This window comes from Manis pentadactyla, chromosome 12, assembly GCF_030020395.1.
Source record: "Manis pentadactyla isolate mManPen7 chromosome 12, mManPen7.hap1, whole genome shotgun sequence".
NCBI lineage: Eukaryota > Metazoa > Chordata > Mammalia > Pholidota > Manidae > Manis > Manis pentadactyla.
The window spans coordinates 78754415-78768288 of NC_080030.1; the positions used below are offsets into that span (position 1 = coordinate 78754415).

At 36.4% G+C, this 13874-nt stretch overlaps 1 protein-coding gene across 3 annotated transcripts in view; it reads left to right on the forward strand.

The window, feature by feature from the left end:
- LAMA4 (laminin subunit alpha 4) overlaps positions 1–13874 on the forward strand; it is a 193888-nt gene that overhangs the window by 157965 nt on the left and 22049 nt on the right. For all 3 annotated transcript variants that reach the window (XM_036893544.2, XM_036893545.2, XM_036893547.2), the window contains 4 exons: positions 329–500; positions 10347–10478; positions 11599–11741; positions 13316–13454. In XM_036893544.2, the coding sequence (XP_036749439.2) occupies positions 329–500; positions 10347–10478; positions 11599–11741; positions 13316–13454 (586 nt within the window). The remainder of the gene's footprint in view (positions 1–328; positions 501–10346; positions 10479–11598; positions 11742–13315; positions 13455–13874) is intronic.

Consider the following 13874-nt stretch of genomic DNA (forward strand, 5'->3'; position numbering starts at 1 on the left):
TTTCAGTTCTTCTCTACCATAGGTGAACATGCACAGTTATTAAAAATGTCCAACAATTTGTTTGCAGCTTTCATTTATCACTGCAAAGACTGGGGTTTCTCTAGAGATTTCTGTTATCTTAGCACCTAGGGTAGAGTAGAAACCAGTTAAAAACAAATCATTTAATTTACCTATAAATACTTCTTCATGTCTCCCATGCAGACATCAGACATAATTTAAATGCTGTAAGGTCCATGGAAAATGTCACATGAATGGGTTGAAAAGGACCTCATATGAAAAGCATAACACAAACTGTAACGTTCATATAATTCTTGCATTTTTATTTCAGAGATAAACTGGCCTTCACTCAGAGTCGGGCTGCCAGCTATTTCTTTGATGGCTCTAGTTATGCCGTGGTGAGGGATATCACAAGGAGAGGGAAATTTGGTCAGGTGACTCGCTTTGACATAGAAGTTCGAACAACAGCTGATAATGGCCTTGTGCTCCTGATGGTCAATGGAGTGAGTAAAAATAAAAGTCCCCTACATCTTTGCCTTTATTCCCTTTACTTTCTGCTATGCATTACTAGGTTCCATCCCAGGTTGAGTGTGTCATACCATCAAACCAAAGTTTCAATTTAAAAAGCAAAATTGGATTATTTTTTCTTTGGGGAAATGTTGTCAGCCAATAGTAAAAGCATCCCTGAAAAGCATTTCTCCGCACTACATTTTGCACGTGTATTAAATATATCCCCTTTATGAACCAAGGGAATTTTGATGAAAATCAGCACCAAAATATAGATGAGCAGTGTGTCTTCAAAAATTTAAATGACTTTAAATCATATTACCCAATCAATAAAAAAAAAGTCTTCATGCTTACCTTCCCTTTTCTAATTGATGACAAACACACAGTATATAAAGATACACTATTCAAAATTAGGAATAAAAACTATATAAATATAAAATATTGAATAAAAATACATATAATTTAAAGATAAAGATGAAACATAAAATTTTCATTTGTTAACAAAATTATTAATAGCAGTATTACTGAGAACAATGTAATTAACTATACTTAAGTATTTTAGAAAGTCTTGTTAAATTCTTTGTGATAAAGTGATTCAAAAGTTGTCCAAGTCCACTTTATTTCAGTTCTGTTTTCTTGGCTGTCATAACTGGCTATCATAACAAGATACCTCATAACAATAAAAGTATAAGAAGTGTATTATTGGCCATGCTTATTAAATCATGATACCATATTTCAATCTCACTCAGCAACTGGCAAAAATTGTCTTTGAAATTTGGCTGGTACATTTTTGTCTTTCAAGATGTCAATCAGTTCTTGCAAGCTAATCAGATATATCATTTGTAAACTTTAAAAAAAGTGTTCAATACCATTGAAAATCTTCATTTGAAAGATTTTTTAATAGGTTAGTAAAACCTAGCATCACTTTAATACCAAAAACAGACAAAGACATCACAAAAGAAGAAAATTATAGACCAAAATCCCTGATGAACATAGATGCAAAAATACTCAACCATATATTAGGAAACTGAATTCAAAAATACATCATAAGGATCATCTGTCATGATCAAGTGGGATTTTTTCCAGGAATGCAAGGATGGTACAATATTCATAAAGCAATCGATGTCATACATATTAACAAAAGAAGGACAAAAAGCACATGATCATCTCAATGGATGCTGAAAAAACATTTGACAAAATACAGTGTCCATTCATGATAAAAACTCTCAATAAAATGCTTATAGAAGGTATGTACCTCAACATAATAAAGGCCATATTCAACAAACCCACAGCTAACATCATACTTGATGGCAAAAAGATTTTCTTCTAAGATCAGAGACAAGACAAGGATGTTAACTTTCACCACTTTTAATCAACATAGTACTTAGCCATGGCAATCAGACAAGATAAAGAGATAAAAGGCATCCAAATTTGATACAGAAGAAGTAAAACTGTCACTGTTTGCAGATGATATGAGAGTATATGTAGAAAACCCTAAAGACTCCACCAAAAAACTATAAGAACTAATAACTGGATTCAGCAAAGTTGCAGAACACAAAATTAATACTCAGAAACCTGTTGCATTTCTATATACTAAAATGAACTGGCAAAAAGAAATAACACGGGAGGAGGAGCCAAGATGGCAGCATGAGTAGGACAGTGGAAATCTCCTCCCAAAAACATATATACATTTTTGAAAATATAACAAATACAACTATTCCAAAAAGAGAGACCAGAAGATACAGGACTGTAGCCAGAATACACCTACACCTGCGAGAGCCCAGGACCTCATGAAGGGGGTAAGATACAAGCTGTGACCTGGCGGGACCTGAGCGCCCACTCTAGCTCCCCACCGCGAGGAGAGGAGTCGGAGCTGGGAGGGAGAGGGAGCCCACGACTGCTGAACACCCAGCCCCAGTCATCTGGACCAGAGCACAGACACACAGTGCATGGTGTGCTGGATACTAGGGAAACAGTAAAACCTGTGAGCGGGTCCCCGCAGCCAGTGCCCCTGGGACAAAAGAAAAGCAAGTGCTTTTCAAAAGTCTTAAAGGGACAGGGGCCTCACAGCAGGAAGGAAGAATCCCGGCACATGCAGCCAGGCAGCTGGGAATACCAGGGAACACCAGGCGCCCTAACACCCTGGGCGGTGGCACAGATTTGAGGCCCCTCATGGTGATAAACAGCCTCCGACCTGTTCCTCGTCTGGCGCAGCACCACCAGAGAGGAGCAGCAGCCAGAGAACGGCCACACCCATAGCAGCCACGGAGAGCCTCCTCCACAGCCAACCAGGCCATACTCAGAGGCCCCATCAGCATGCAGCTGCCCAGCACAAGCCACTAGGGGTTGCCATTCTTGCAGGAGAGGAAGGCAACAGGAAAGCAGGAAGGGACTTTGTTCTCCCAGCTGACACATGCAACAACTGCCTACGACTACCTCTATCACCATGAAAAGGCAGAAGAATTTGATACAGACAAGAATAAACCAGACATCCCCTGAGAGGGAACCTGGGGAGATAGATTTAATCAATCTTTCTGAAAAAGAATTTCAAATGAAGGTCATAACCATGCTGACTGACTTGCAGAGAAATATGCAAGAGCTAATGGAAAAAGTTGGGAGGGAGAATACAGAAATAAAACAATCTCTGGAAGGACTTAAAAGCAGAATGGACAAGGTGCAAGAGGCTGTTAATGGAATAGAAATCAGAGAACAGGAATGCAGAGAAGCTGACACAGAGAGAGATAAAAGGATCTCCAGGAATGAAAGAATATTAAGAGAACTGTGTGACCAATCCAAATGAAACAATATCCACATTATAAGGGTACCAGAAGAAGAAGAGAAAAAAATGGATAGAAAGTGTCTTAGAAGAAATAATAGCTGAAAACTCCCACAAACTGTGGGAGGAAATAGTTGCCCAGACAACGGAAATACACAGAACTCTGAACAGAAGGGACTCAAGGAGGAAAACACCAAGACACATAACAAATAAAATGGCAAAGATCAAAGACAAGGACAGAATATTAAAGGCAGCCAGAGAGAGAAAAATGGTCAACTACAAAGGAAAACCCATCAGGCTATCATCAGACTTCTCAACAGAAACCTTACAGGCTAGAAGAGAATGGCATGATATATTTTATGCAATGAAACAGAAGGGTCTTGAACCAAGAAAACTGTATCCAGCACAATTATCATTTAAATATGAAGGAGGGATTAAACAATTCATTAAACAATGGATCAAGCAAAAGTTGAGGGAATTTGCCTCCCACAAACCACCTCTACAGGATATTCTAGAGAGACTGCTCTAGATGGAAGCACTTTTAAAGCTAAATAAATGTCACCAAAGAAAATAAAATCACAACAAAGAAAGCAGACCCATAAAATACTAACTAAAGGCAACAACTAAAATCAACTACCCACAAAAGCAATCAAAGGAAATACAAAGAGCACAAAATAAAACACCTAACATATAAAGAATGGAGGAGGAGGAATAAAAAGGGAGAGAAATAAAGAATCATCAGACTGTGTTTATAACAGCTCAATATCAACTTAAGTTAGACAGTAAGATAGTAAAGAAGCTAATCTTGAACCTTTGGTAAACATGAATCTAAAGCCTGCAATGGCAATAAGTACATATCTTTCAATAATCACCCTAAATGTAAATGGACTGAATGCACCAATCAAAAGACACAGAGTAATAGAATGGATAAAAAAGCAAGACCCATCTAGATGCTGCTTACAAGAAACTCACCTCAAACCGAAAGACATGCACAGACTAAAAGTCAAGGAATGAAAAAAGATATTTCATGCAAACAACAGGGAGAAAAAAGCAGGTGTCACAGTACTTGTATCAGACAAAATAGACTTCAAAACAAAGAAAGTAACGAGATAAAGGACATTACATAATGATAAAGGGCTCAGTCCAACAAGAGGATATAACCATTATAAATATCTATGCACCCAATACAGGAGCACCAACAGATGTGAAACAAATGCTAACAGAATTAAAGGAGGAAATAGAACGCAATGCATTCATTTTAGAAGACATCAACACACTGCTCACTCCAAAGTACAGATGCAAAAGACAGAAAATAAGTAATGACACAGAGGCACTGAACAACACACTAGAACAGATGGACCTAATAGACATCTATAGAACTCTACACCCAAAAGCAACAGGATACACATTTTTCTCAAGGGCACATGGAACATTCTCCAGAATAGATCACATACTAGGCCACAAAAAGAACCTCAGTAAATTCAAGAAGATTGAAATTCTACCAACCAACTTCTCAGACCACAAAGGTAAAAAACTAGAAATAAATTGTACAAAGAAAGCAAAAAGGCTCACAAACACATGGAGGCTTAACACATGCTCCTATATAATCAATGGATCAACGTCCAAATCAAAATAGAGATCAAGCAATATATGGAAACAAATGACAACAGCAACACAAAGCCCCAACTTCTGTGGGATGCAGCGAAAGCAGTTTTAAGAGGAAAGTATATAGCAACCCAGGCATATGTAAAGAAGGAAGAAAAATCCCAAATGAATAATCTAAAGTCACAATTATCGAAAATGGAAAAAGAATAACAGATGAGACCTAAAGTCAGCAGAAGGAGGGACATAATAAAGATCAGAGAAGAAATAAATAAAATTGAGAAGAATAAAACAATAGAAAAAATCAATGAAACCAAGAGCTGGTTCATTGAGAAAATAAACAAAATAGATAAGCCTCTAGACAGACTTATTAAAAGAAAAAGAGAATCAACACTCATTAACAGAATTAGAAATGAGAAAGGAAAAATCATGGTGGACTCCACAGAAATGCAAAAAATTATTAGATACTACTATGAAAACCTATATGCTAACAAGCTGGAAAATCTAGAAGAAATGGACAACTTCCTAGAAAAGTACAACCTTCCAAGACTGACCAAGGAAGAAACATAAAATCTAAACAGACCAATTACCAGCAATGAAATTGAAGCTGTAATCAAAAAACTACCCAAGAGCAAAACTCCCGGGCCAGATTAATTTACCACAGAATTTTATCAGACATACAGAGGAGACATAATACCCATTCTCCTTAATGTTTTCCAAAAAAATAGAAGAGGAGGGAATACTCCCAAACTCATTCTATGAAGCCAGCATCACCTTAATACCAAAACCAGGCAAAGACTCCACAAAAAAAGAAAATTACAGAACTCTATCCCTGATGAACATACATGCAAAAATGCTCACCAAAATATTAGCAAACTGAGTTCAGAAATACATCAAGAGGATCATACACCATGACCAAGTGGGATTCATCTCAGGGATGTAAGGATGGTACAACATTTGAAAATCCATCAACATCATCCACCACATCAACAAAAGAAGGACAAAAATCACATGTATTCAACAAAACTCAACATCCATTCATGATGAAAACTATCAACAAAATGGGTATAGAGGGCATGTACCTCAACATAATAAAGGCCATATATGATAAACCCAGAGCCAACATTGTACTGAACAGCGAGAAGCTGAAAGCTTTTCCTCTAAGATCAGGAGCAAGACAGAGATGCCTACTCTTCCCACTGTTATTCAACATAGTACTGGAGGTCCTAGCCACAGCAATTAGACAAAACAAAGAAATACAAGAAATCCAGATTGGTAAAGAAGAAGTCAAACTGTCACTATTTGCAGATGACATGATATTGTACATAAAAAACCCTAAAGACTCCAAAACTACTAGAACTAATATTGGAATTCAGCAAAGTTGCAGGATACAAAATTAACACACAGAAATCTGAGGCTTTCCTATACACTAATGATGAACTAATAGAAAGAGAAATCAGGAAAACAATTCCCTTCACAATTGCATCAAAAAGAATAAAATACCTAGGAATATACCTAACGAAGGAAGTGAAAAACCTATACCCTGAAAACTACAAGACACTCTTAAGATAAATTAAAGAAGACACTAACAAATGGAAACTCATCCCATGCTCTTGGCTAGGAAGAATTAATACTGTCAAAATGATCATCCTGCCTAAAAGCAATCTACAGATTCAATGCAATCCCTATCATATTACCAACAGCATTCTTCAACATACAGGAACAAATAGTTCAAAAATGCATATGGAACCACCTAAGTCCCTGAGTAGCCAAAGTAATCCTGAGAAGGAAGAATAAAGTTGGGGGTTGGGATCATGCTCCCCAACTTCAAGGTCTACTACAAAGCCAGCGTAATCAAGACAATTTGATACTGGCAAAAGAACAGAGCCACAGACCAGTGGAACAGAGTAGAGTATCCAGACATTAACCCAAATATTTATGGTCAATTAATATATGATAAAGGAGTCATGGACATACAATGGGGAGATGATAGCCTCTTCAACAGTTGGTGTTGGCAAAACTGGATAGCTACATGTAAGAGAATGAAACTGGATCATTGTCTAACCCCATACACAAAAGTAAATTTGAAATGGATCAAAGACCTGAATGTAAGTCATGAAACCATAAATCTCTTAGAAAAAAACATAGGTAAAAATCTCTTGGACATAAACATGAGCGACTTCCTCATGAACATATCTTCCCGGGCAAGGGAAACAAAAGCAAAAATGAACAAGTGGGACTGTATCAAGCTGAAAAGCTTCGGTACAGCAAAGGACACCATCAATAGAATGAAAAGGTATCCTACAGTATGGGAGAATATATTCATAAATGACAGATCTGGCAAAGGGCTGACATCCAAAATATATAAAGAGTTCACGCACCTCAACAAACAGAAAGCAAGTAATCCAAGTAAAAAATGGGCAGAGGAGCTCAATAGACAGTTCTATAAAAGAAGAAATTCAAATGGCCAACAGACACATGAAAAGATGCTCCACATCGCTTGTCATCAGAGAAATGCAAATTAAAACCACAATGAGATATCACCTGACACCAGTAAGGATTGCCACCATCCAAAAGACAAACAAATACAAATGTTGGCGAGGTTGTGGAGAAAGGGGAACCCTCCTACACTGCTCATGGGAATGTAAATTAGTTCAACCATTGTGGAAAGCAGTATGGAGGTTCCTCAAAAAGCTCAAAATAGACATACCATTTGACCCTGGAATTCCACTTCTAGGAATTTATCCTAAAAATGCAGCAGACCAGTTTGAAAAAGGCAGATGCACCCCTATGTTTATAGCAGCACTATTTACAATAGCCAAGAAATGGAAGCAACCTAAATGTCCATCGGTAGATGAATGGATAAAGAAGATGTGGTACATATACACAATGGAATATTATTCAGCCATAAGGGGAAAACAAATCCTACCATTTGCAAAAACATGGATGGAGCTAGAAGGTATTATGCTTAGTGTAATTAGCCAGGCAGAGAAAGACAAGTACCAAATGATTTCACTCATATGTGGAGTATAAGAACAAAGGAAAAACTGATGGAACAAAACAACAGCAGACTCACAGAACCCAAGAATGGACTAACAGTTATCAAAGGGAAAGGGACTGGGGAGGATGGGTATTTAGGGAGGGATGGGTGGGGGGAAAGAAAGGAGGCATTACAATTAGCATGTATAATGTGGTGGGAGGCATGGGGAGGGCTGTGCAATACAGAGAAGACAAGCAGTGACTCTACAGCATCTTACTATGCTGATGGACAGTGACTATAATGGGGTTTGTGGGGGGGGTACTTGGTGAAGGGGGTAGTCTAGTAAACATAATGTTCCTCATGTAATAGTAGATTAATGGTATAAAAAAAGAAATAACACAATCCTATTTACAATTGTATCAGAAAGAATAAAATAACTAAGAATAAGCCTAATCAAAGAAGTGAAGGACCTGTACTCTGAAAACCATATGACACTTATAAGAGAAATTAAAGAAGAAAAGTACGTGCTCATGGATAGGACGAATTAACATTGTCAAAATGGCCATCCTGCTGAAAGCAATTTACAGATTCAATGCAATCTTTATCAAAATACCAATGGCATTTTTCCATCAACTGGAGCAAATAATCCTAAAATTCATATAGAACTACAAAAGACCCCACATAGCCAAAGTCATCCTAAGAAAGAAGAACAAAACTGGACATTATGCCCTCTGACTTCAAGCTATACTACAAAGCTACAGTATTAAAACAGTATGGTACTGGCACAAGAACAAACCATAGATCAGTGGAACAGAATAGAGAGCCCAGATATAAACCCAAACATATATGGTCAATTAATACTTGATAAAGGAGCAATGGGGAAAGACAATCTCTCAAATAAATGGGCAGCTACATGCAAGAGAATGAAACTGGATTATTATCTAACTCAATTCACAGATGTAAACTTGAAATGGATTAAAGACCTGAATATATGACATGAAACCATAAAACTCTTAGAAGAAAACACAGTGAAAAATCTCAAACATAACTATGAGCAACATTTTGTGGACACATCTCCTCAGGCAAGGGAAACAAAAGAAAAAATGAAGAAGTGGGACTACATCAAAAAAAGCTTCTGTGCAGCAAAAGACACCATCAATGGAACAAAAAGGCAACCTACAGTATTAGAGAATATATTCATAAACAATTTATCTGATAATGGGTTAACATCCAAAATATATAAAGAACTCATATTACTCAACACCAAAAAAAAAAAAAAAAAACAAAGAAAACACAATTAAAAAATGGGCACAGGTCCTGAACAGACATTTTTCCAAAGAAGAAATACAGATGCCCAACAAGCACATGAAAAGATGTTCCACATAGCTAATCATCAGGGAAATGCAAATCAAAAACACAATGAGGTATCTCCTCACACCAGTCAGAATGGCCACTAACCAAAGGACAAGAAGTAGGGAGTGCTGGCGAGGATGTGGAAAAAAGGGAACCCTCCTACACTGTTAGTGAGGATATAAGTTGGCACAGTCATTGTGGAAAACAACATGAAGGTTCTTCAAAAAACTTAAAATAGAAATACAATTCGACCCAGTAATTCCACTTCCAGGAATTTACCTTAAAAAAAACCCTGATTTGAAAACATATATGCACCCCTATGTTTATTGCTTTATTATTTACAATAGTTGTGATATGGAAGCAATCAAAGTGTCCATCAATAGATGAATGGCTAAAGAAGAAGTGGTGCATATACACCATGGAATATTATTCAGCTATAAAAAAAAAAAAAAAAAAGAAATCCCGCCATTTGCAGCAACATGGATGGACCTAGAAGGTATTATGCTAAGAGAAATAAGTCAGGCAGAGAAAGACAAGTACCACCTGATTTCACTTACTTGTGGAATCTAAAAACAAAATGAATAAAATCTCAGTAGACTCAGACACTCAGACATCACTTGTGGTTACCATGGAGGAAGAGTTGGGATGGGTGGGTTGGGAAGGGGAGGGGGATAGAAAGGGACACAAAATTTTTCAATTGTAATATAAATTTGTCACAGGGATGGTAGTATAGCATGGAGAATTTAGCCAATGCTTCTGTAACATCTTCCTATGTTGACAGATAGTAACCGTTCTAGTTGGAGTGAGAATTTAATAGTATGGGTAACTGGTGAACCACTGTATATACATTTGAAACTAATATAAGGTCATATATCAACTGTACTTCAATTTTTAAAAAAGAAAGAATAAAATACAGTTTCAAATTGTGTATAAATATGAACACTTTGATATAGAAGTAAATAAGAGACATAATTGTGGATGCTGTGATTTTTATTTCATAATAAGAATTTCATGAGAGATCCTTACTGTTCAAATTCAGTAATGAAGAATGCAGTGTTATTTATCAAATTCAGCTAAATCTGCATCTTCATAATAGCAGATTGTCACATCTTATAACTTCTCTCTCTCCAGAGTATGTTTTGCAGCCTGGAAATGCGCAGTGGCCACCTCCATGTGTCCTATGACTTTGGGTTCAGCAATGGCCCTGTGCATATTGAAGACACACTGAAGAAAGCTCAAATTAATGATGCAAAATACCATGAGGTACAAATTGTTGCAGTTCATGTGCTTTGTTTTTTGTTTATACATAGATTTACTGACCTAATCAGATGGTTAAATCATCATCAAATGAGATAGATGGGAAAGTAATTAAACTGAACATCTTCACAGCTAAAGACAAGCAACCATAGGGTCTTCATCTATCCAACTCAAGGATAACATTTGCTTTAAAAGAATGGATGTTTTTGTCATATTGACGTTTCTAATAAAATTTACTGAAAGATTCATCTTAAATGCTTCATTGACCAAAAATCTCCTGTTAGGCTCAATAATTGATTACAATGACACTCATGTAGAATACTTCCATGCATATATTGAAAATGCCAGAGGGTATACACAGCCATTTTCTTACTTATTCTGCAAGCCCCACTAAATGTAAGAAAGAGTAGCTTTATTATAAGTAAGTGGAGAATTTCCTCTTAAACCATTTGTCTAGAACTTGGAAAATACTAACAGATTTCCTTATAAAGAGAATCCACAAAGAATGTTCTTTACTCTTGAAACAAGTGTGCATGTGCTAATAGTATTCCTCATCTACTCTCATTAACAACTGCTTTTTTAATGACTTAATAAAATGTATAAAATGTGTAATATCTTTTAAGTTGAACAAAAATGCAGAGAGTAGGCTATATTTCTTTTTTCAGTTCAAAGTCCATAGCTTACATGAGGATGGTTTACAATAAAAGAAAATTTTAACTATTTCTCTGACTAGCATTTTCACAGATTCATTAAAAGTTCTATGTCACCAAAAAATGACAGTTGGTAACATGTAATTAGGGTTCAGAAGGTACCTGTTTATAGTTCTTTCCCAAATCCCCTCAAAGGGGTAAGAGAAAATGGTTGATCTCATGATAAACTCTTTCTTGGGCTAGTTCTCTCTATATATGGAAATCCCTCTCCAGGAAATGTGAACTTCTGGTTATATAAGTAAGATTTTTCATGTCTGTGAGTTAGAAAGGAAAATCTATTCCCCATTTTGTGAACAAACAAGTTCAAGGACATGGAGGCCCAGCTGTTATAACCAGAATAGCTAAAATATAGAGTAGTCTTCAAAAAATTGATTGTTAAGCAGTGTTTGAGACTTACTATATATTATTTCTCCTAGATCTCAATCATTTACCACAATGACAAGAAAATGATTCTGGTGGTTGACAGACGACATGTCAAGAGCATGGACAATGAAAAGATGAAAATACCTTTTACCGACATATATATTGGAGGGGCTCCCTCAGAAATCTTACAATCCAGGCAAATTTCTTTTTAAGTAGTTGTTTGTTTTCAACAGTTTACTGAATATTCAACATCCAGGAGAGGCCTACTAAAAGGATAAATACTTCCACTTGCCACTTCTACGTACATACAGCTGTACATGCACACACATTCATGCACCCTCTTCAGTCTGTCTTCGTGATTTCCTTAAATTAACATCTACTAGATATGATCTACAGGTTTCTTTAATTATTGTGTTACTCTTAGAATATAGTCTAGTGAAATATTTCTTATTGGCAAGAGGAAAAATGCATTGTGTGAAAGTAAAGCAGCAATATGTCCCTTTACTTTTATTTTAGTTGTAATTTAAATTCATTTGAACTTTCAAATAGCATGTCAGAATACAAAAATGTGTAACCGTATCTAAGGAGTTGTGGATTATGAATAATGAAACATTATTCAATGTATTCAAAATGCAACTGTCTCTTATTACAATCAATTCATAGCCTCAGAGACCCTTAAAACTTAAAAACAACTTTAGGATATTTCAGTCCAGTCATTCTCAATCCTGGATTAAATTAGAATAACCTGGAGAACCTCTATAAACACTTTTGCCCATGTCCACTCTCCAGAAATTCTGATTGGTCTGGGTAAGGTAACAACATCAAGCTTCCTTTCCAAACTTAACACTCTCTTAAGTTCCTTCAACCATGCCGCATGGAACCTTAGGCTATTATAGTTGTCTTTATATGCACCCCAGTCAGTCAGTCAGCAAGGTCCTCCAGGTGTGCTCTTTACATAGTGGGATATGGTGGGACTGTTGCCCCTTAGATTGGCCAGTATTCATCACAAATATATTGAAACCATTGTAATTTGATCCAACTAACTTCATAGTCTTTCAATATCCAGTAACATATTTTTGGGAACTTCCCATGTCTTAGGCACTAGGATTACAGTACTGAGCAAAATGCCAACCCTGATCTTAAAGATAAAGGATTTCTTGCTTTCACATTGATCCAAAAGCCCAACATTCACTCCAACATTTCTCTAGCCTTAGTTGATTACAGAGTGTTACAAATAAGGCTAAGAAGATGAGTCTATGACCCAAGTGAATTAGTGGAAGATTGAAGACCTAGGTTCAAATCCTAATTTACCAGTTGTGACCTTAAAAATAAAGAAAAAAAACTTAGTTATCTTAGTATTTCTTAGTTTCCTTTCAAAAGTTAAACCATGTGAAAATCCAAGAGTTGACCATTTTTTACCATAAATATGTCATTTCCCTATTGTCTAACCTGTTTATCATCTGTAAAAGAGAAGTAATAGTATCCCCATCTATCTCACCTAATTGTTATAAACATAAAATAAGCTAGTGTAACTTAAAGGATCTTGAAAATTATAAAAGTAAATGAATTGGGTCGGTGCAGAATAAAGCTGTTCTTTAGACAAAGATTAGACATTAGTGTATGCTTAGGAAAGAAAGCATGAGAACATGAATGATTATAAAGCCATTAAAAATAACTATAAATAAAATCAAATTTCATATCCTATGTATTAAGGACATTATCATTATCATCATGATGACTATATCAATGAAGACTAATTTTTTTTTCCAGGACACTAAGGGCACACCTTCCTCTAGACATCAACTTCAGAGGATGCATGAAGGGTTTCCAGTTCCAAAAGAAAGATTTCAATTTATTAGAGCAGGCAGAAACCCTGGGGGTTGGGTATGGATGCCCAGAAGACTCTCTTGTAAGTACCAGTCAATCAAAAGCTTTTTAATAGATAGGAAACATCACTCTCAAAAGCTGCAAAATCTCTCTTGAGCTTCTCTGTGATTCAAGGTACTCCTTAGGCTCCTTTCTGCCACCAGCAGAAAAAAAGCATCATTAACTAGAAAGACTTGTGGGATTCCTCTGTGACTTGGCCAGGTGCTTCAGTTTTTGATGATTGGGCTTCCAAGCCCAGAGAGGCTGCATGAGCATCTTCACTTACTCAGGGTGGCGGAAGCAGAGAAGCAGAAACCCCATCTGCTGGAGGCTGAACAAAGTTCGATATGCCTGAATTCCAGTATCAATCAGAAGTTAAAACATAAACTATGAATACAGAAACTATATTCCTATGAAACCAGACAAGACATTTGTTATATAAGACATTGACATTTTAAGCACT